At 41.7% G+C, this 25,024-nt stretch overlaps 1 protein-coding gene across 2 annotated transcripts in view; it reads right to left on the bottom strand.

Moving 5' to 3' along the window:
- Positions 1-25,024, bottom strand: part of dock1 (dedicator of cytokinesis 1) — a 480,313-nt gene that overhangs the window by 55,271 nt on the left and 400,018 nt on the right. For both annotated transcript variants that reach the window (XR_014602336.1, XM_084079253.1), the window contains exons 41-45: positions 24,715-24,856; positions 22,636-22,717; positions 16,479-16,563; positions 8,346-8,432; positions 618-794 (exon numbers count right to left, since the gene is read on the bottom strand). Coding sequence is in view for 1 of the 2 variants with exons in the window: in XM_084079253.1 (XP_083935379.1) it covers positions 618-794; positions 8,346-8,432; positions 16,479-16,563; positions 22,636-22,717; positions 24,715-24,856 (573 nt within the window). In the remaining variant the exon portion in view is untranslated. The remainder of the gene's footprint in view (positions 1-617; positions 795-8,345; positions 8,433-16,478; positions 16,564-22,635; positions 22,718-24,714; positions 24,857-25,024) is intronic.

The raw sequence follows: 25,024 nt of genomic DNA, 5'->3' as shown, positions 1-25,024 counted from the left end.
TCCCCCCCCCAAAAAAAAACAGGAGCTTGTACAGTAGATGGAAAAATGCAACTCATCTCTACAGTGTTGATTTCGTCGACTACAACTTTGACGTCGACTACCTTTTTTCCCTGACGAAAACTAAATAAAAACTAAGCTACGATGACTAAAACTAAGACTAAATATATTGACAATTCCGTCAACAAATAAAAACTAGAATAAAATGTAAAAAAAAATGGAGGAACTGGTGGGGAAGAGATCCAGTAGAACTAAGACATGTCATTTTATGTTTGGTTGCGCTCGGGTGTTGCGCTCTGAAAATAGCAGATCTACAAACTCATAACGCTTCGCGCTGCGACACTTTGTGAGCTTGTAGATCGGCTATTTTGAGCATGTAACCAAGTGTAATACATCAAAATACATTTTTGTCGACTAAATCAACTGTAGATTTGGTCGACTATAATCTTATGATATTTAGTCAACTAAAACTAGACAAAAACTAAAACATTTCAGATGACTAAAACTAAATGGAATTTGATTCAAAAGATTATGACTAAAAACTAAATCAAAGTTTTCTGTCAAAATCAACACTGCATCTCTAGTACGGAGCAACTTCCGTACAACTAAAGGGTTTTTACCTTCTCGTAGTTGGCGAAGCCGCCCATGACGGCGGGGTCCACGATGCCGTTGAGCAGCATGGAGAGGGGGTTGATGGGGAGGTTGGGGTCGTTGAGGTGCCTCTGCACGATGGTGCTGATCTTCTCCGTGGTCAGCTGCATGGTCTCCATGGCGTTCTCCAGAGGACTGATCTCCTCCTAAGGAGAGAACAACGCATTGGGAAGCTTGTTTAAAAAACCCATTAAAGGTTGCATGACATTCAGATTTACAAAACGTTAAAAGTCTTCATCATGGTCCTTCAAACGTGTATCAAAATGTTTTAACTGAAAAATCCACTCCAGTGAGCCATGGCAGTTTTTTTTTCTCTCTGTGTTCTGAGGCCTTTTCAGCTGCAATGAAAAAAAAAAAACTATTTGCCTGTGGGTGTCGCTGTTGAGGGATTTTGCCTGTCAATCATGGCCTCGACTCCGCCCCCCCCCAAAGGAAAAGGATAGGGGAGGGGAGGAGAGGGGGCGGAATTAACGGACTGTGACATCAAAGTCCAGGGGCCAATCCCAGCACTTTTTTAAGCCTAAATATTCAAAAAAAAAAACAGACCACAGACAATCCACTGAATGTTCAAAGTTTTTGTGGGTGTAATTGAGGTCATGAAACAAAACTAAAAAACATAAAAAAATAATGAAAATTAATATCATGAAACCTTTAAGACCTGAGGCTGATTCTACACATGTCTTCTAAATCCTAACAGTTTTTTGAAAAAACTTCTATATCAGTGGTGCTCAAACTTTTTCATGTCAAGGACCCCCACAATTGTATGTATTTGGCCGCGGACCCCCATCACAGCCTGATCTCCCTTCTGCCGTCTGGGAAACGTTACAGGAGCATCAGAGCCTCGACAGAAAGGATGCGGAACACTTTCTTCAGGCTATGTTTCTGCACTTTGTTTGTTTTTATTCTTTTATGAATTCTGCTGTCTTTTACTAGGAGAAACACATCATTTCGTATATTTTTCTAACACTGCTTGCAGATGGAAAACAAAATGACAAATAAAGCAATCTTGAATCTCAAAATATTTTGTTCACCCAACCTCAGGATGGGTGGGATAGATGGCTCTATAGAAGAGCAGGGAGACCAAATACAACCACCACAGTTGTGTTGAGTTATATTTGTACTAACACCAGCGGTCCGGGCCCAGGACACTATAGGTTTAAAATAAAAAAGTGCTTTGCTTCTCCAAAACTGTCCTTACCTCTCCCCCCTGTGCTGAGTGAGCGGTGGTCAGTCACCCAGTGGGAGGGTCAGTTAGGTCCATAATGGCGGTCATAACTCACAAGCCCACTTTCAGGTGGTTATATGCGTGTACCGCTGCTCGTGTCGAGCTCTCTCAGCACGCCGTCAATAACAGGAAGCAATGATGTCATCGTAAATCATCTGGCGTTTATTCACCTGTGTCAGTACCGCCCCGTCCGCAACCCTCTCGCCCCTCCCCTCCCCTCCCAACCAACCCAGAATCATTTTTCCTTAACCCTTTAAGACCGGGAACACGTCCGTGTCATTTTAGATTTTAGCTATATATATACATCGCACATTGGTTCTCAAAGTGGGGTCCCAGGGGTACCAGGGGGTCCCCAGCAAAAGTAGTTAATATAGTGTCACAATCATTTTAACCACTTTAACCAAATGGTATACTTTGGCTATTCAAAAATAGCAAAAAATGTGTACACATCTTTGAATATATATATATATTAAGCAAACAATTTTTACTCAAAACTTTGTTTCTGGGGGTCCCTGGAACTAAATATTTTAGATGGGGGTCCGCGGCCGAATACATATCATTTTGGGGGTCCTTGACATGAAAAGGTTTGAGCACCACTGATATAGTAGCATGACATTGTCTGAGCTTGTAGATCTGATATCTTTGAAAAATCTTGAACATTTTTGCAAATCTATGAATATATATATTTTTTTAAGGGAACATTTTTAACTAAAATCTTTGCTTCTGGGGGGGGGGGGGGGGGGGGGGTCCCTGGAACGAAATATTTTGAGATGGGGGTCCACGGCTTTCTCAGGTCTTAATGGGTTAATGACTGGGGTTACGCCATTAGAAGATGAGGCTGGATACCCTACGCTGCACACATAAATCATCTGGGCGTAGGCGAGCCATGAATCATATTCTATATTCTGCCCATACATGAACTCTCAGCTGTCTGGATGAAGACGGATGGCACACAGCGGGCATAGGGAAATCTTCCAATTGCCGTGTCAACAAAATATGATCGCTGAACGGGAGAAAAGGGATGAATAAGATATTCGGTGATGCTCGCCTCAGCGTGAGTAAAAGCCTCGAGTGAAGGTGAAGAAAGAACCGATAAGAACCGGGAGCGCTCGGCTATGGCACCGGTGGAGGAAGGAGTATTTTCTTTTACTTAAAGGAGTAGTTCGCCCCAAAAAAATGACTTATTTTTTATCCATTACACACCCCATGAAGCCTTGAATTCTTGAAGATTTTTTGTTTTTGTCGCATTCCTAAGCCAACAATTTGATGACCATGGGGTGTGTAATTGATAGAAAATAAGTAATTTTTTTGGTGAACTACTCTATGCGTGTAATGAGGGGATCACCGTGAGGACGGTGATCCCCTCATTACACACATAGAGGTCTCGTATAATCGGGGGAAAAACAATTAAAACATTCGGTAATCCGTTCCATAGTTGCAGCCAGTTGAAAATAGTCAAAAATACATTGTAAAAAAAAAAGTACACAGGAGCAGAGATACAGGCTTTTGAAGTCATAAGTTAACCAGGAAGTGGATTAAAGTCTAAATCTTCGAAAAATGATATCTCCTGGTGCTGTGAAGAAAAAAAAAAAAAAAGGAAAATAAATAAATATATATATATATTTTTTGTCGTAATCTTACTGGAGGAAAAGTACAGATGTATATACAATCAAAGTAAAAATGCTTTAATAGATCTACAAGCTCACAAGCTTCTGAGCTAGGGTGTCGAACAGGAGGAGTAGGACAGAGGTGCTATGTCCTCTCGGTGGGGGCTCCTCTATGGCAGCTGAGCCAGTAGGATACAACATATATAACGACTCTGAACTTTGACTTTCAGTTGCATTATTGCACATAGCCTAAATGCAATAATAATATTATAACAGACGTAACAGAAAACGTTCAGCTGAACACACACACACACACACACACACACACACACACACACACACACACACACACACACACACACACACACACACACACACACACACACACACACACACACACACACACAGAGACACCAAAGCAAGAAACGTTTAAAGCTGGTGCTGATCGTCTCTGCAGTGAAATGGCCATACAGGCACTTAACGAAAAATCAATAATGATACATGCGCATTTGGATAGAAAACATATCCACGAGAGAGATCGCTACTCTAATCAGATAGCAACCCACGTGGATTTCAATCAATTCGAGATGACAACAGTAACAGCTTGGTTACATACAAGGTTAGTTGAGATTTAGTATTGATGAGCGTTCCAGTATATCCAAGGCGAGAGAGAGTGTGTGTGTGTGTGTGAGAGGGGTGGGGGTGCGAGCAGGGACTCGGCAACGCATCAGCACCAAGTGCTCAACTTCATTTATACTTCTCCACTCCACGGTGCATTACCGATGGGATTGATCAATCGGCGACTACTAAATATGCCATTTATCACGGTAAAAGCCGTCTTTCGCGGTACGTCACCTCGGGGCGACTGATTGCCTCGTCACTCAAGGGTCCTTCTGGTCAATCGACGCGTCACAACTTTTTTTCTGTTCTGGCCCCACAGTGGTGGAATGAACTTCCCACTGGTGTCAGGACAGCAGAGTCACTGCCCATCTTTCGCCGCAGGCTGAAAACCCACTTCTTCAGGAAACACTACTCTTCCTCTTTGCCTGGCTTACTTGTTGTTAACTAGTTGTACGAACTCTTGTTTTATTGTTGTATTGTGTAATTGGATCTTGTTTAGTCGATACACTTATTTGTTTTAGCTCTTGCTCATTTGATTTTGCTATTTTGTCTCATCTGTTTAAGACAGTAGGTAGCTGATATATTGCACTTTTACCTTAGCACTAGGTATACTCTTGGTTGCTTGTCTTTGCAGGAAATGCACTTAAGACTTCTGGTGATTAGTAGTTTCGTTCCCTACTGTACCTATGTTGAATGCACTTATTGTAAGTCGCTTTGGATAAAAGTGTCTGCTAAATGACTGTAATGTAATGTACGTACATCGCGTATGATATCGAACTGAGGTTAAATTACCTAATAAATGATGTACTAGGTCACAAACACCTCATTGCAAATTGTAAATCAGCTATTTTCGACACGCGACACTGTAGTGTGACTTCAGGGCTTTAAGTGGTCTAGCATTGCAACCATAGATCTGAGGCCGTAGTGATCAGAGGGAGCTACAGTAGCTGGCCAGGCAGGCTGCATGGTGTGTGGGAAGAAGGAGAGAGCGGTGGTGGGGGGTACCCCAGCTCCCCAGGGGGTAAGAGCACAGTGTGAGCCCCACAGAGAGGCTGAGGAGGCCTGGGAAAAGATACAACCACTGAGAGTCTGGAGTCAATGCTCCATGGAGAGGACCCTGGGGAGGGAGGGAGGGAGGGAGGGAGGGAGAAGCCTTTGAGAGTGAGTGAAAGGAGTGAGAGATGTCACCCTGAAAAGCAGTGGTGGAAAAAGCACTCCCATGTTTTACTTAAGTAAAAGTATCAATACTGCAATGTAGTAATACTCTGTTACAAGTACAAATTCTGAATTCAAAATGTACTCTTGTAAAAGTACAAAAGTATTGGCATCAAAATGTATTAAAATACCAAAAGTAAAAGAACTAAAATGTTTGAAAATAGCCGATCTACAAGCTCACAACGTGTCACATCGCGACGCGTTGTGAGCTTGTAGATCTGCTATTTTCAAATAGCCTATGTATAAAATAGTAGCTAAAGTGGTTATGTATGTTTTATAATGTAATAATTTATATCTGCAAAGTAACTTTTAACTTTAAGTTTTCAAATAATGTTAGTGGAGTAAAAGTACAATATTTGCCTCTGAGATGTAGTGGAGTAGATGTAAAAGTATAGACAATTGGAAATTCTCCAGTAAAGTAAATTTTTTTACTTGAGTAGTAAAACAGTACTTGAGTAAATGTACTTAGTTACTTTACACCACTGGCGGGTGAGGGAGAGAGAGAGAGAGAGAGAAACCTGTCGCCCTGAAAAGAGGGATAGATCTGAGCGAGATATGTGGGATGGATAAATCAAGAGCTTCTCAACCTTTTTAATGTCAAGGAGGATCTCCATTTTGATGCATTATAGGCCACAAACCTCCATTTGATACCTTTCTTTCCATATCTCTAGGAAGAACCCCAATCTACACTGTAAAACGTTTACTCTAATTTAACTCTGAGAGGGGACAAATGGAACCCTAGAACCCTCTCAGAACTTACAGAGTCTGGAGTGAGTGCTTGATGGAGATATACCCGGGGGAGGACAGGAGAGAGAGAGAGAGAGAGAGAGAGAGAGAGAGGGAGTGCCCTTTTCACAGGCTATTCAGCAGCGGTGACATGAAAGGGACTAATCAAAGCGACAAATGGCATAATTGATTGCGGCGTGCTCATCCGGGCTAATTACGCTAAGTAGTGCATTTGTTTGTGGACAACATAACGGCACATTAACCCAATCGATCCGGGGAACGCATATGTGTCATTTTTAAGATTTATTTGGGCTATTCAAAAATAGCAGATCTACAAGCTTATAGCACGACACCGAGTGAGCTTGTAGATCTGCTATTTTTGAAAAAGAAATAGTCAAAATGTGTGATCTTTGAATATAGTGTATATAGATGTTTTTACTCCAATCTGTGCTTCTGGGGGTCCCTGGAACCACATATTTTGAGATGGGGGTCCACGGCCAAATACACATCATATTTTGGGTCCTTAACATGGAAAAGTTGGAGCACCACTGATAAAGGTATAGCAACATACTGTAAGAATTTGTATTTGGCTGCGGACCCCATCTCAAAATGTTTTTTTCCAGGGACCCCCAGAAGCAAAGATTTGAGTAAAACATGTTTTCACAATAAAAAAAAAATAGCCAAAGAAATCAAAAAATCTAACAGATGCGTTCCCGGTCTGAATGGGTTAAAAGGGAATGCGTCCGGCGGTCCCGGGCTCCTGATTGATAACGCTAACCCACTCCTGTGTGTCAACTGATAGCTCTGTTCCTCCCGGTCCCCCGCATCCTCTGTCATCCCGCGGCTGGCATTCTCCCTGACACCGTGTCAACCCAAAATAGCAGCACGCCGCCTGATGGGTTTTAATTAGGCAAAAAAACAAGGACAGCCAAAACAATAAACCTGTATATAAGAGCAGTTTCAAAAGAGGGGAAAGAAGCGTGGAATGTGTGAACCCACTCCTGTGTATTAATAATTTCCTTCTATATCATGATTTTGAAATGTTTTTTTTTGTGTAATTTTTTAGGCTTTTTCTGCCTTTATTTTATAGTTTCATAGAGATGGACAAGAAACAGGGGGAGAGATATGGGGAGAGACATGGAGCAAAGATCGGCTCCTGTTTATGAATAATTTCATTCAATATTATAATATTGAAATGTTGCAAGTACTTAATAAAATAAAATAAACCTTTTTCCAACTTTTTCAAAAAATAGTTGATCTACAAACTCAAAACGTGTTGCATCCTGATGCGTTGTGAGCTTGTAGATCTGCCGTTTTCAAACAGCCACGGTATAAAACAGGGCCTACTGTAAGTGGTTATTATAGCCATTTGCTATACTGTTATACCGAGACCAACAAGCCCTGAACAGCTACAGGTTTTCAATTTCAATACAGGCCAATCCAGATAATCCTTTAAAAGTGGAAAGTCAACAGTAAGTGAGTTCTGGACCCCACTGGTCCCCATTCTCTCTCCACTGTATCAGTGTTTCTGCTGTGTGTGGCTGTTTTTGTGTGTTGAATCCCCCCTTTTAAACAGTACTGGCCCTAAATCAATGTACCCCACACCCCTCCTACACCCCCCCCCCCCCCCCTCTCTCTCTGACACACACACAGTGAGGGTGAACGTACACAGAAGTTAGCCCAGGAAACTGGCAACAACTGCGATACCGCACCGAGTGCTTAAGTGGACAAATGACATCGATCGCCTATGCTGCACAGGGCCGCCCGGCGGATCCTCATCCGATTAGAGGAAGAAAGGACTCTAACCACCACCCCCCCCCCACACACAAACACACACACACACACACCCCGGTCCCTGCATCACATCGCTCACCGTTAGTGGGGGAATACTAAGTACTCCGATCTTTGTAGAACACAATGTAGAAATTATGCTGTTATGTACGAGGCCTGTATTCAGAACTTGACTTGAGTGAACGTACAAGAGCATACTGGCATCAAAATATACTCAAGGAAAAGTACTACTCGTTCTGCAAAATAATGTCCCATTTTAAGGTGAAAATAGCAGCTCTACAGCCTCAAAACGGGTTGTGTTGCGACAAGTTTCTAGATCGACTATTTTCGATTAGACAAAGTTTGAAATAGGGCTTTAATTGGTTAATGTACGTTTTGTAATAATCATTTCCACAAAGTATATAAAGTATTGAAAAATTGACACACTCGAGTAAAGTACAAGCACCCCAAAATGTTACTTATAAGTACAGTGTTTGAGTAAATGTACTTAGTCACTTTGCACCACTACTCACCGTGGAGACTGACTTGACCTCGAACCAGCGCAGGATCCCAGGCAGCTTGTACGCTGTGGTGTAGGTGGTCCTCTCGATCCACATGTTCTGCAAACAAAAACACACACACATGAGCTTGTAGATCTGCTATTTTTGAAAAATCGTGAACATTTGTGCAAATCTTATATTTTTTACTCAAATCTTCGCTTCTGGGGGGGTCCCTGGAACAACATATTTTGAGATGGGGGTCCGTGGCCAAATAAATATAATCTTGGGGGTCCTTGACATGAAAAAAGTTTGAGGACCGCTGATTATAGCAACATATGTTTTTTGCAAAAAACTGACATTTTTAAAATCCCCAGAAGCAAAGATTTGAGTTACAAATGTTCGTTTTATAAAATAAGGATTTTTCTCAGTTATGAAGTTTCAGTTTTCAGTTTCAGTTTCTTTGGCAATACAACATCACGGCATAAATATATTGGGACTGTTATTATCCTGAAAATAAATAAATATTCCAAGCAGGTATTTACTGGACTTAAAAAAATCAAATATGAAGACAAAATCAGCCAGCAGAAAGATAATTAAAGAAATCCAATTTCACAACCTGTTGCTGCAGCAACACACAACAGTTGGTGTCTCACCCTGCCAGTGTTGGCACTGCGTGGGAACCAGCTGCCAGTTCCATTCAAGTCAGGTTGCTAGCAGCAGTTTCAATTCTCTAAGGTGGTCTTATCTGTCACAATTTTGTCTAGGTGGCCAATATATAATGCCACATTTATACTACCATCGTATGCTGGAAATAGCCGAACTACAAGCTCATTTGTGAGCTTGTAGATCGGCTTTTTTCGGGATGCAATGACGAAGTGTAAATCATATTTAAGCGATTTAATCTGGGAACGCATCTGTGTCATTTTAGATTTCTTTGGCTATAAAAAAATAGCAGATTTACAGCTTGTTGAGCTTGTAAATCTGCTATTTTTGACTAGCCAAAGAAATCTAGAATGACACAGATACTTTCCCGGTCTTTCCCGGTGCGCACACCTAAAAACAGCCTGTGCTGTGCTGCTATAGCTGACATTTAAGTTCGTTCATGTTTTGTTTTATTCAGTTCACCGCTGTGTCAAATGACTGGTGGTTTTGTCAGAAAGTGTCTTTCCCTTTCTGGAAATGTTCCCTTTCTCTGCTATCACAGTGCAGTTATTACATGTGAGACAAATGCATTCAACACCATGACGTTTTTTTTCTCTTCCCCATTCTGTGTGGACACATTGTATGACTTTTCTTCCCGAACTCATTCTCACTATACTGTCTGGTCTCATCAACTGTGGTAAAACGTATAGCAGCAGCCCAGAACTAAACAGGTGAGGCCTGATTTATACTTAACCCATTGAGACATGACGCCGATTCTACATGTCTCCTAAATCTCAACAGTTTTCTGTAAAACATTTGTTTCTATATCAGTGGTGCTCAATCTTTTTCATGTCAAGGACCCCCAAAATGATATGTATTTGGCCGCGGACCCCCATCAAAATATCTTGTTCCAGGGACCCCCCCAGAAGCAAAGATTTGAGTTAAAAATGTTCGCTTTAAAAATATATATATTCAGAAGATTTGCACACATTTTCACGATTTTTCAAAAATAGCAGATCTACAAGCTCGTAGCGCGGCACTCGGTGCCGCACTATGAGCTTGTATATCTGCTATTTTTGAATAGCCAAAGTGTAAAATAATGCTTTTTAGCTCAAATCTAAAAATGACACAGTTCCAGGTCTTAATGGGTTAATGCGCCCCCGGTGTCGTGCACCATAAAGAGTCAAATCTACAAGCTCACAACGCGTCGCAGTGTGACACCAGGCGCAACCACGTATAAATCACACATAAACACACCTAAGCATTGATATGCTGCCAGGGTCATAGCTATGATACGCTTCCTCTAATCTGATTCGCTGTGGTTCACCTTCAAACCATGGCCGTGATTGGACGGCGGAACATATGAGCGGATGTTTTCAAATTGCTCTGCACGAATGACCAAAATAGGCCCTGAGATCGACCTGTCAATCCTAAAGGCATGGTTGCCCACCATTGTAACAGGCAGGGGCGTCACGGCCATTCACTGTGCGTACGACGCGACACACTCACTCTCACAGATCCGTGATTTCATACCCCCCACTTTAAAAAAAAAGAAAAAAATGATAATAAATTGGTAAAATCAGGCAGAAATAATAATCAAATAACCTAACCCTAACACCGAAATAAAGTAACCAAAACACGAAAAAAAAGTAACAAAATCTGCCCAAAAACGCAACATTTTGAAAATACAGAATTTGTTTACATTTGACAGTTACAAACGTTTTTCACGCTTTTTCAAAAATAGCAGATCTACAAGCTCAGATCTGCTATTTTGAATAGCCAAAGTGTAAAGTAAGGGGTATAGTCCGCACGTTCTGAGAGCCTGTGACGTCCCTGGTAACAAGGTATGACTAAATATTATGCAAGTAGTTCCTTTTTTTTTTTTTTTTTAAACTTAGCTTAGTTGAAGAAGATATAGTTGCTGATTAAAACACAGGCGCCGTGCTGTACAGTATATGAATAGGATATGTTGTTAAACTTCAAATTAAGAAGCTGTGGGGAAAAAAACCTGTCAAAAAGATCGGTGTTATCTCACACCTCCCACTGCAGTTACTTGTTTAAGGACCAATTATTATTATAATTACATTATATAAATATTTTTTATGATCCTAAAAATCTGTTATAGCGGGTGGATTCATCAACACTGAAAACTTATGTAATATGGGGAGAAGAAAAGAAATCAAAAGAAAAAAAAACAGTTTTTAAGAAAAAGAAAACGCCATCAGCTTGCTTCTTCCACACATTACTTTTTAATGAGCTTTAGGACGTGTAATAAAGGGAGGAAGAGGTGAAGCGCTGGCCGTTCACTATTAACGACACATCAAAGGAAGGCAGGCAGGCAGGTGGGGGGAGGGAGTGTATTGTCGCTGTCGGACCGAAAACCTTGTATCTCCATATTTCAACTTGTACGTGTTTTTTGTATTTATTTCCGTAAACGAATGCCCTACTTCAATCATACAAGTGTCGCACAAAAGCAGTGGAAATAACAGATCCACAAGCTAGATTGTCTATTTTCACTATTTAACCCATTCAATTCGGGAACATCTCTCTGTCATGTCAGATTTCTTTGGCTATTCAAAAATAGCAGATCTACAAGCTCATAGTGCGGCACTCGGTGCCGCACTAAGATTTGAAAAATCTTGTCTTCTAAATCCTAGCTGTTAAAAAATGTATTTTGCTATATCAGTGATTCTGAAACTTTTGCATGTCAAGGACCCCCAAAATGATATGTATTTGGCCACGAACCCCCCTCTCAAAATATGTTGTTCCAGGGACCCCCAGAAGCAAAGATTTGAGTTACAAAAGTTTGCTTAAAAAAAACAAAAAAGACATGATTTTTTCAAATAATAGCAGATCTACAAGCTCATAGCGAGCTTGCATATCTGCTATTTTTGAAGAGCCAAAGTATAAAATATGGATAAAGTGGTTACACAGATGCGTTAAAAATGATGAAAAAATGAGCAGTTTTGGACATACAAGGTTTCCACCCTACAGTGACGATATAAGAGGGGAGTCTGGGTTCTATGTGTGGATGACCAGTAATTGTCCCTTGGTCCCTCTTTTTCTGGACGGACGGACGGACGGACGGACGGAAGCTCATTAACGCTGTGGCTGAAAACAGCTCAAACGAGAGGGACTCCCTCCTACACTGCATCTTCAGCCAAGGAAATACATTGAAAATAAGGAACGGTGGTGGGGCTCTGTGCGTGTGTGTGTGTGTGTATGTAGTTCTAACTACATATATGAGGGCCGGATGTCCAAGTATAGCAGAACTTGATAAATCAACCTTGTGACTGTGATTTTACTGGACCCAAACCCAAGACAAACGTTCATTTCATGGTTAACAATTGTTTTCAGAGTCGATGTTACGGTTAGAATCAGAATCAGAATCAGAATCAGGTTTATTGTCACATCACAGGTTTACAAGGTAAAAAAGTGGGTGAAATTCGTTTTTGTACAACACTCCCATCGCAACGTTAAATTCCGTAGAAAGAAGAGTTGGGAGAGAGAAAGAAGAGGGGTAGGGGGTTAAGTGGGAAGGAGATCAACAGAGAACAATAGAAGGCCAAAAACAAGTTATCTACATATTTACAAAGTACCTGAGATAAGAGACAAACTAAGGTGCCTGAGCATAGCAGCAATGTATGTATACTGTGCATGATATGCTTATAGACGCTAAGGTGCTTAGAGAGAAAAAGAGCGCAATAATAAAAAATAAAATAAAAGTTTGTGCATTATACATGGGGATTAACACATCCACTGCCAGGCCCGTAGTCCTACGGGCCGTTAAATCCAACCGTTAACTGCCGTTCCCGTAGTCCTACGGGGCGGGTGTTTTCCCATGTTAAATCGTGCAGGTGCAGATTCCGGATTTTTTTTGCACTTCCGGTTTCGAAGGGGGCGGACCGGAAACGAAATAATACTGTTTCCGGTTTTTGTCCCGCCTCCGTTTCCTGTCTAGCGATCAACTTTGGACGCCATTATCTTGGCTTGTTGTTTTTCTCTCCGCATACACCATTTTAGCGTTTTCCTCTCGTTCTCCAGAATGCAGTGTCGGATCGCGGCACGGTTTTCAGCGTTTTGTTCGGTCGGGTCCCGTGTTTGTGTCGAACCAAATGAACGCGGATTTTAAACGGATTTAGCGGGGCCTATGACGGAATCAAAAAAACAAAAAAGGTAAGAAATAGCTTGGCACTACGATGGACGTTCTGAGATTAGCCGTTGGCATGGAATGTGTTAAGGTGCAGAGGGTCAGTGCATGTTCACCTAAGGGTGGACTGACCCTGGTATAATCCGCAAGTAGCTCCATGAAGGAGAGCAACAAAAAGTAATCTTTAGCATTTTGACTAAAGCTTTTGCCACAAAGAGTACATTTAAAGCCCTTTCTCCTGTGTGTATCAACATGTGTTTCTTAAGATTAGCATTTTGACTAAAGCTTTTGTCACAAACTGTACAACTGAAGGTTTTTTTTTCCGCTGGTAGGATTCCTCATAAGTCCAAGTCTTTTTCCTGGTATAATAATCCACAGGTGTGTTCAGGAAGAGCCAGAAAAGTCTGCAACCAGCTGGGCAGTACCACCTGTTGTCAGGCTGCTGAAAAGGGCTCATGCTTCATTCAGCATTCTGACAGCAGCCGGGTTAAAACTATTCCAGAACCTGGTGGTGGAACTCTTGATACTGCGGTAGGTCCCCTTGCCCGGTCGCGGTCGTTGTAGGTTAGGAAAATATTCAGGTTTTTGCTAGTATTTAGGGGTTATAGGTTTAGGGGTTGGCTCAGTTTTAGAATGAATACCAGGCTTTCCTCCTCCGTGGTGGAAAGCCTGGTGACACGAGGTTAGGGTTTGTGTAAAAAAATGATGTCGAGTTTATAATGACAAATAGCCATTACAAAACATTGCTGGCCTCATAAGTATAGTAATACTTAAACATGTGTGAGTGTGATAGTGTGATAGTGTGTGTGTGTGTGTGTGTGTGTGTGTGTGTGTGTGTGTGTGTGTGTGTGTGTGTGTGTGTGTGTGTGTGTGTGTGTGTGTGTGTGCGCGGATCAGGCCTTTTCTCTTAACGTCAGCGTGTCAGAAGACACAGTAGACACAGTAAAAACGACACGGCACCAGTCTGTGTATAATTACTGGCCCCATGCTTTAGCAGACAGACAGGGTCAGGGGGAGATATGGTGAATTAGGCCCAGTGTGTGCTTGGTTTTGTTCAGATGAGTCGTAACAGCTTCCATGTGTCATGTCGTATAAAAGCATCCCTGACAACTATAGGCCCGGGCCAGAATCCTCCCACTCTGTCCACATACTGTATAGCAAGGGAAGTACAGTACAGTACAGTATGTGTGTGTGTGTGTGTGTGTGTGTGTGTGTGTGTGTGTGTGTGTGTGTGTGTGTGTGTGTGTGTGTGTGTGTGTGTGTGTCATTTAGAGGTCAGGTTAGAGTTACAGTAAGGAAAGAGTTATGGCTATTTACAGTGGTGGAAAATGTACTCAAAATCTTTACTTAAGTAAAAGTACCAATGCTGCAATATATAAATACTCTGTTACAAGTAAAAGTCCAGAATTCAAAATTTACTTGAGTAAAAGTACTAAAGTATTGGCATCAAAATGTACTTAAAGTACCAAAAGTAAAAGTACTAAAATGTTTGAAAATAGCAGATCTACAAGCTCACAACGCGTCGCGAGCATGTTATGTAGACAAGATGCCAGGCATCCTATAGTGTGTATAGTTTCAATGTACAAGCTGATGAGAGGTTCTTGGTTTACGTATGTATTGGTTATTATTATTAGATTATTGGTTTACTTATGTATTACTTTATCATTAGATTACTATTTCTATGCATTTAAACTGTGAACTGCTATATCTGCCTTTAGGTTTACGGTTAAACTCATTCAAATTCATAAAATGAGTGTCCTAAAACGCTGATCTGCTCACAAGTATAGTAATACAACCGTGTGTGTGTGTGTGTGTGTGTGTGTGTGTGTGTGTGTGTGTGTGTGTGCTGAATAAGAGCATGAGCAATCATGCTCAGTACAAGCAGTTCCGTTCTTAGTGTAAAAAAAAGTCTGATTTAGCTCGTTAACTCTCATGTTGAGAGCGACTAAAGGTTGATTGGACGTGACCTGGTCATTCTCAAGCTAAACACTTAAGCCCTATTGTATACTTCGGTTATTACACAATATCCAATTTGGAAGCTCTCTTGAGCTTGTTCAATATCGTCGCAGTCGGGTTAGAAACCTTGAATGTCCAAAACCATCCCTTTCTTTATTTAAAATAGTGAAAATAGACGATCTACAAGCTGGACTCGTGAGCTTGTAGATCTGCTATATGGGCAGTTGGGGGGGGGGGGCTTCACGTAGGATGGGGCGAAACGCCCGCAGCGTGCCTTTTTCTAGTCACTGTAATGGACGGCTATCCATGGTGCTGAAGACACCTGACCTGAGCTGTCCATAGTACTGAAAACACACTGCCCTGAGCTATCCATGGTGCTAAAATCATTCTAAGCTATCCATGGTGCTGAAAACACCCTGCCCTGAGCTATCCATGGTGCTGAAATCATTCTAAGCTATCCATGGTGCTGAACACATTCTGAGCTATCCATGGTGCTGAACACATTCTGAGCTATCCATGGTGCTGAAATCACTCTAAGCTATCCATGGTGCTGAAATCACTATAAGCTATCCATGGTGCTGAAATCACTCTAAGCTATCCATGGTGCTGAAATCACTATAAGCTATCCATGGTGCTGAAATCATTCTAAGCTATCCATGGAGCTGAAAACACCCTGCCCTGAGCTATCCATGGTGCTGAACACATTCTGAGCTATCCATGGTGCTGAAATCATTCTAAGCTATCCATGGTGCTGAAATCATTATAAGCTATCCATGGTGCTGAACACATTCTGAGCTATCCATGGTGCTGAACCAAGCGGCAAGCATTCGCCACTGGAAATGATGTGGAAAACACTGCAGTTCTCATTAACTCATTCAGTGCCATTGACGTCGCCGACGTCACGTTTTTCATAAGCCCAGAGTGCCAATGACGTCGCCGACGTCATAACCTTTTTATTTTCTTTTTTTAAATGTTCAGAACCCAAGATATGATGATTTGAAGATTTGCTGCTCCATTCACTTCTTGTTTAACTTCTTACTGAAAAAGGCTGTATCTCGGCTCCTAAGCACTTTTTTTTTTACAATGTATTTTTGGCTTTGGCACAGGGGTGATAAAGCCAGAAATAAGTTTGGCACTGAATGAGTTAATGGCCTAGACAGGTGTCGCTATTTTCCCTCATGCTGGTTGCATAAGACTTTTCATGCCATTATACTCAATGGGTATTTGGACTTTACACTTTTTTCTGTGGAATTAAAAATCACACCATGATGTGTCCCTGGCACAAATATATTTTCAAAGACATTTTCAGATGAAAGTCCTCCGCGGCCAAATAAATAAATTTAAATTTGGGGTTCCTCAACATGATGAGAACCACTTTAATATACAATCTAAATATTTATGAAAGACAGGTCAGTTACCGCAAACTCATTGTCCGGGTCCTTCTCTCCCTTCCGCACCGGCCTGGAGTACTGGAACTTATGGACTTCATTTACCGTGTAGAAGCTGAATACGGGGGAGAGAGAGAAGAGAGAGAGAAGAGAGTAAATTAACAGTGTTATGGGCAATCTGCAGGCTTGATTCAAAGGTTGATTGCCTGGCTGCGGGTCACACACAGGACACGGCGCTTCCGTGACGGCTCCGAGCGGATGGCATTTAACATGTTAGCTTCTTGACGCCGCCGGCTAGGGACAGAAAGTCTCATTTGCATGGGAAATAAATCGGGAAATAAAGTCGGGCGGCAACCTCGTATGTCCAGAACCGGTCCTTTATTATTATTATTATTATATATATATCGTTGTTGTCGGGCAGAAACCTCTTATCCCCATGTTCTAACTTTGACTGCCACAAAATAACACATCGTTTGCCACGCCACTTCCAGCGATTTTCGAGTGTTTTTGCTAACCTTTGAAAAATCATGGAATATTTTCATCATTACACGCACGGGGGGGGGGAATTGCCCGGTCACGGTAATCAGTTGCATAGTTGTGGCCAGTTGAACGTGGCTTGTTTTTGACGAAAAGCAACAGGAACGGAGATAAAGTTTTCCACAAAGAATAAACAGGAAGTAAACAAGCCAATTCCGGATCTATCCTTTTCTAACAGGCAAGGAATCATTCATAAGTTAGCGAACAGCGCCATCGGGTAGAAAACGCAAATCAGTCAGTGGTAGGCTGCGCCTTAGAAGAACTTGACGAGAAATCCCGTCGTGACAGGCAAAGAGTTAATGTCCTATACTTGATCATACCACAGTGTCAAGACGAAATCATCAAAAGTAGCAGATCCACAAGCTCGAAACGCGGCGCGAAGCGATGCGTTTCGAGCTTGTAGATCTGCTACTTTTGATACTTTATCCTGAAAAGTAACAGGATATAATAATAATATATAATAATTTTGGATATAATGACCATATGAACACAGAATAGCCTGTGTTCCACTTGGAACACATGGTTATTATTATTTTCCATTTCCTGAAAAGCAAAGGATTTGGACATACAAGGTTTCCGCTCGACAGCGACAGAATTCGCTTTCCACGGGACACACGGCGGGTGAACTCTGGAGCCTGAGACACTCTCAGCCAGGGCTAGCGCTAGTGTAAAAAACGCAGCACGCACGCACGCACGCACGCACGCACGCACGCACGCACGCACGCACGCACGCACGCACGCACGCACGCACGCACGCACACACACACACACACACACACACACACACACACACACACACACACACACACACACACACACACACACACACACACACACACACACACACACACACACACACACACACACACACACACACACACACACACACACACACACACACGGGCGTGCAAATGACACGGGAGCCATCAATGGAGAAGATGAACCCTGGCTGCGTCAGGTTAACCCATTAAGACCGGGAAAAAAACACCCAGAGGACCACCCAAAATGATATTTATTTGGCCACGGACCCCCCAGCTCAAAATATGCTCCCAGGAGCAAAGATTTTGGTTAAAAACGTTCGCTTAAATAATATATATATATATTCAAAGATTTGCAAAAATGTTCACCATTTAAAAAAAATAGCAGATCTACAAGCTCATAGCGCGGCACTCGGTGCCGCGCTATGAGCTTGTATATCTGCTATTTTTGAATAGCCAAATAAATCTTTAAAATGACACAGATGCGTTCCCGGCTTGAATGGATTAATAGACTTCTCCCACTGCAGGAGTGATGACTGCTGGTATAAGAGGCTGTGGGGAGCAGCTGGTCTGCTCAGAGCACAGTCACACTTTATGTACACACTGGTGGTGGATGGTAACTAAGTACTGTCGGGGTAGAAACCTCGTATCTCCTTATTCTAACTTTTTGTGTTTGTTTGTGTAAATTAACGCCCTACTTGTCAGGGACCCCGGGTGTTTTTTGGACTGTGGAAAGTAGAGGCGGGAAACCAAGGAGGACAGTTTAACGACGACTTTACTTAATAACAAACAAAGGGCGAAATACAGGACACGGGGGAATACATTGAGACCCGGAAACATGACAATACAACGAACCAGCACAGAGAGCAGTCACAGACGGTCTTAAATAGTCTCTGGCCGACTCATAAGACAGTAAAAAAGAATGTCCAGCGCCTGGGCAAAATGTTGCGCCCATAGACTAGAGTCTATGGGCAAAATGTTGCGCCCATAGACTCTACATACCACAAATGAAGCCTATTGTTAGTCTAATCCACCCTCTTAACACAGCTGCAAATTACAAATCAGACCCAGTTACCAAACCAACCGTTGGAGTGGAGTGGTGATGACAAGGGATAATAAGGGTATAACAAAAGACGGTGATTTCCATGTGTATACTGCATTTTTTGAGTATCTGTACTTGATGTGTTTCTTTGGAGACCCAAGTACTGGGGTTGAGTACTTTGTCCATCACTGCTGCTAAAATCCAGAGAGATGCTTAAAGGGATAGTTCACCCCAAAATGACTTTTTTCCCCTATCGATTAGTCACTGTTTTTGTCGCATTCCGAAGCCAATAATTTGATGACCGGTAGCGGTTCCGGTCTCCTACTGGAACCGCTGCCTACAGCGGTCCGCTGGTCATCAAATTATTGGCTTAGGAATGCGACAAAAAAAGTGACTAATCGATAGAAAAAAAAGTTTTTTTTTTGTCTCTGTCAGGTGGAAATTCAAAAGCATCAAAAGTAACAGATCTACAAGCTCAAAACGCGTCGCTTCGCGCCGCGTATCGAGCTTGTAGATCTGCTACTTTTGATACTTTTGTGTGACGCTGTAGTATGATCAAGTAGGGACATTACTTTACAAAAAAAACACAAAAAGTTAAAATAACAGATCAACAGATGCACATTCACATGGAGAGAGAGGGGACTCTCCGGGGGCGAGAGTACATAACAATTATTCTAGTAACAACATCAGGCATTTCCCCTTTTCCTATAGAAACATGCCATACGGTTGACTGCAGAGTTTCGCTTTAGTACAAAAAAAACTGACATGAATAAAATATCAAAAAGAATTTGTGCCGTTTCAAAGCGCCGGCTCATTTGAATTTGTGTGTGTGTGTGTGTGTGTGTGTGTGTGTGTGTGTGTGTGTGTGTGTGTGTGTGTGTGTGTGTGTGTGTGTGTGTGTTTGTTTGTTTACAGAGGTAGGGGGTTAGGTGCATGTTCAAATAGTCCCGCATTACTTTGAACATCTGTGATTGTTAACCCATTCAAGCCGGGAACGCATCTGTGTCATTTTTAGATTTATTTGGCTATTCAAAAATAGCAGATCTACAAGCTCATAGTATTTTCGAAAAATCGTGACAATGTGTGCAAATATTTGAATAAATCATTTTTAAAGCGAACATTTGTCGAATATTTTGGTCCAGGGACCTCCAGAAGCAAAGATTTGAGTTACAAATGTTTGCTTTTGCTTTCAAAAATAGCAGATATACAAGCTCATAGCGCGGCACTCGGTGCCGCGCTATGACCTTGTATATCTGCTATTTTTGAATAGCCAAAGAAATCTAAAAATGACACACAGGATTGAATGGGTTAATGTTCCGCAGATGAAAGGCATCAATTCCGTTTGCAATATACCGGAAAAAAGTAATATAGCGGCGCCGGTAAAAAGAGAAAAAAAAAAGACCCAGCCGCTGCGTGTGGCATTCAAACTTCAGCGACGGAAGGGACTCAAAGCACTGGGTTTGGGTTGCACCTAGTATAACAGGCACACCAACCCCTTCACTGGCATTTCATCACAACATGAAATGTTTGTGATGAAATGTCTCGCCGATTGCGCCGCAAACCAATTTTCCACCGCGGAGACAAATAGAGTATCTATCTATTCACCCGGCGGGCAGATTCTGCCTGGCACTACCCCCCTACCGCACCCCACCCAAAATTGGATTCATCCCTCGGCATGGTATTTACTGAATTAAATGATAAGGAGGGGGGGGCTCATGCACAAATTAGTACGGAGACCGTGACTTGAGCCGTCCTCTCAAATGTTAAACCCTGAAATCCTTTTGGACATGAATGGATCAATAAAGGTGGCTTTGAAGCAAAAAAAACAAGCATCCCAATTAAGGTTTATTTATTTATTTTGCGTCCCGTTAGCCTCTTAGTCCAAATTGACCCGTACAGGTCTGTAACTCTGAGTGTGTCTGGGGGTCTGTGGCCTGATGCCTATCAACTTGGGGGTCCTTGAAATAAATACAAAAGTTGAGTATCACTGGTCTGGGACGAAGCGCGATCTGGGGCTGGGGCGATCCTTTGGCTCACAGGGGGCTTAGCGTTGTTGCCAGATACACAAGTTATCTTTTGGGACGAACGCGAGACAATAAGCCGGAGAGCCCATAAAAAGAGAGAGCGAGACAGAGAGATTGAGAGAGAGAGACATAGAGAGAGAGAGAGAGAGAAAATGAAATTGGCAAAGACTATGAATGAGAAAGCCAGTCGCCGAGTGAACCACTTAATCCCTATAATTTGTTGCAAAACAAATAGTGAATATAGCTGATCTATAAGCTCACGACACGTCACATTGCAATGTGTTTTGAACCAAATGAAATAACTTGGGAATTTGGCCAGAATATGGACGCTGGGGTTCATTTGGTTAAAGGGGTAGGATAGAAAGAGAGATGGAAATTGCAAACAGTGGATCCGGAACCTTCCCCCATCACTCTGATCTAGTGATTCTCAACCGTTTTCATTTCAAGGACCCCCACTTTGATATTCATTAGGCCACGGACCCCCTATTATATAGGATTTTAGACCGTTCTGTTTTTTATTTATTTAACTCTGAGAGTGTACACATGGAATCAAATGGACCCGTAAGGGTCCATTTGGTTCCGTTTGTACCCTCTCAAGAGTTACAGACCTGTGAGGGTCAATTTAGTTCCTATCAATCAATCGTTTGCCTGGGGGCCCCTTGAGACCCTCTCAAGAACCCCCGGGGGGGTCCCTGGACCTCAGGTTGAGACACAGCGGTCTAAATCCACCCTCTTAAAACAGCTGCAAATTACAATCAGATGCGCCCGCAGTTACCAAACCAACCACAGGAGTCAGTCAAGGTGATAACATCAGCACCCTGCCATATAACTAACCTCTATGCAACAGAGGGCCGAGGGTATAAAAAAAAAATAACACAATCATTTCCATGTGTAAATATGTCCTTTTAATTATGCCCACCGGTGCGTCCACCGACCGCCACCCAACCCCACATAATCGGAGGACATTCCGTTGCTGTTGGGTCTGGGCAACCTTGTATCTCCACAATATTTCAAACTTTTTATGTTTTTCTTTTTCATTAATAACTAACACCCGATACTTCGTCATAGAAAAATATATTTAAAATGTTTTCAAAATAATGATAAGAAAAAGGAATGGTTTTGGACATACAGTATGAGGTTTCCACCAGACGGAGCGATTGGCTGGCAGATGGGTTTTTGGGCAAACAAAACCGGTGTGCAGAGAGGCTGTGCTGATATCACAGAAAATGCAGGGGTCGGAAAATGCATTTACTCAAGTACTTTCCTTACTTCACTTCTGTATATTGTTTCAGTCAGACATACAGGCCTTTTACTTGTAACAGAGTCATTTATATTGAGGGATTTATATTGTGGGAAAAATCTTAGTACACTGCAGTAACCGGAGAGCCGATTAATACATACAAATAGAAATAAAAATAAATAAAATACTGCGGGAAGGTCAGCCGTTTGTTCTACATGCATTCAGGATTGATTCAGACAGTGGGGTCACATGCTACAGCAATCCAGCATGGCCCTAGTCAGTTCTCAAAATGTTCCGTTTAGAGCGAGGGGAGTAATACAGCATCACAATCATTTTAACCACTTAATCCAAAATGTATATGTTGGCTGTTCAAAAATAGCAGATGCACAAGCTCACAGCAGGTCACAAAGTGAGCTTGTTATTTTTGAAAAAAACTAAATTGAATAATTTTGATTTTTTTTTAACACAAATCTTTGCTTCTGGGGCTCCCTGACACAAAACATTTCCAGATGGGGGGTCCGCGGCCCAATTTGGGGGTCGGTGACATGAAAAAAAGTTTGAGATCCACTGACTACATCCCACTTACCTGACTATCTGTTCAGAGACGGGCTTGTTCTGGAACTTGGCAGGCAGATCCAGAATGGGCTTGACTGTAAAACACTGGATGTCTTTTGGCAGGAACATCAAGGAAATAAAAAGATAAAAAGTAGGAGCCGCTCCGGGGCAAATAAACAAACAACCACCAGAACAGCCAGATATCTAATCAGCAAGGCAACACTCAAAACCTCACATCCATAAAATAAATAAAGCGAAAGTTAACAGAAAATCACCCAATCACTATGCCTAACAAGTCTTTGAAAAATGCCAACTCAGAACAGAATGTACTCTTTAATCCTTTCAATCCGGGTGTCATTTTTAGATTTGAGCTAAAACCATTATATTATACTTTGGCTATAGAAAAATAGCAGATATACAAGCTCATAGCATGACACAAGAGTGCCGCGCTATGAGCCTGTAGATCTGCTATTAAAAAAAATCTTGAACGTTAAGTGCAAATCTTTGAATATATGTATTTTTTAAAGTGAACATTTGTAACTCAAATCTTTGCTTCTGGAAGTCTCCGGAACTAAATATTTTGAGATGGGGGTCCGCAGACAAATACATATAATTTTGGGGGTCCTTGACATGAAAGAGTTTGAGAACCACTGATATAGAAACATACCAAAATATTTTAGGATTTAGAAAACATTTGTAGAATATATTCACAGATTTGCACAAATGTTCATTCTTTTTCACAAAATAGCAGATCTACAAGCTCATAGTGCGGCACTCGGTGCCGCGCTATGAGCTTGTATATCTGCTATTTTTGAATAGCCAAAGAAATCAAAAAATTACACTGATGCGTTCCCGGTCTTAATGGGTTAAACATAAATCAATATTGTTTAGGTGGATTATTGTGTTTTTATTTGTTCTGGATATTCACGTAGTTCTGTTTTGTAAACTGCCTATATACGAATGTGAAATAAACGAACCAAGAAGAGAAATCATTAAGAGCTACATCTCACACTTTCTGATAAGATTGTTAACTTGGAACTCTACACGCCAACTATTAAAGGGATAGTTCACCCCAAAACATTTTTTTTTCCTATCAGTTAGTCACCCCATGGAGACTTGGATTCATGGATATTTTTTTTGTTTTTGTCGCATATTCTTCTGTTTCTTAATAAAACTGTGTTACTAGTTATTAGTAACTCTCTCCCCCTTTATCATTTCACCCACTCTTTTACACCTGTAAACCTGTGATGTGACAATAAAGATGATGATCCTACATTGCTTACTATAGTAAAACATAGTGAGCTACATTCGGTGCACTGCACAGTGTCAGTCTAACCGTTAAATTTAATGGACCCGTAAGGGACCATTTTTTACCCTGAGAGTTGAGCTCAGCATTTCGCTGTGTGTATGATGCTGCTGTTATTGTTAATATCAGCATCAAATATATGGATGGTGTGCGTTACTGTTCATAGACTTTGTAATTAAAATTCCATTTAGTTTTAGTCATATTTTAGTCATCTGAAATGTTTTGGTTTTAGTCTAGTTTTAGTCGACTAAATATCAGAAGATTTTAGTCAGCGAAATCCTAAATCTACAGTCGATTTAGTTGACAGAAATGTATTTTGGGGGGCCGTGATGGCGTCGTAATGCCTGAATTATACTTGGCCGTGTGCCGAAAACAGCCGATCTGCAAGCTCACAACACGTCTGCTCGTAGATCGGCAATTTTCGGAGAGGAGACCTTCAGACCTATATACTTTGGCAATTTGAAAGTAAGCAGATCTACAAGCTCACAAGCTTGTACATCTGGTATTTTCAAAGGATTTGAAAACTTGTGAAATGGGACATTCTGCATAATGAGCACTTTTACGTTTCGGTACTTTAAGTATAGTTTGATGCCAATACTTTTGTACTTTTACATAAGTAAATGTTGAATTCCGGACTTTCACTTGTAACAGAGTGTTTCTAGATTGCGGTATTGAAACTTTTCCTCAAGTAAAACATTGTAGTACTTTTTACACCACCGAAAAAAGGTAGTCGACGTTTTTTTTTTGGCACACTGTAGTTTTAGTGGAACAAAATGAACAGTGCAGTTTGCATGTGAAGGATACACTGTCCAGGGGAGGTCCGGATGTCCTCACTGGGGGGGCTGGAGGTCTTCATCTTCTCTGCGTTGGGGAACTGTGTGAGGAGGCGAGCCTCGAAGTCCTCCCTGCGCTCATACTCCTTCCCCCGGTAGATGAACATCTTGTTCTGGAAGACAGACACACACACACACACACTCATCACCACATACATATATACAGCACAGTACAGGGGGTCCCAAACTTTTTTTTGTTAAACTCGAGACCGAAAAGATAGTTTAGGTGTTTCCCTGAAACCCAAAACGCACAAAAAATTGTTTATGAATTAATCAGTTAA

Source organism: Gymnoscopelus microlampas (genome assembly GCF_963454915.1).
Source record: "Gymnoscopelus microlampas genome assembly, chromosome: 14".
NCBI classification, from domain to species: domain Eukaryota; kingdom Metazoa; phylum Chordata; class Actinopteri; order Myctophiformes; family Myctophidae; genus Gymnoscopelus; species Gymnoscopelus microlampas.
The sequence above is the reverse complement of the archived record's forward strand: the minus strand, read 5'-3'. Positions and strand labels throughout refer to the sequence as shown.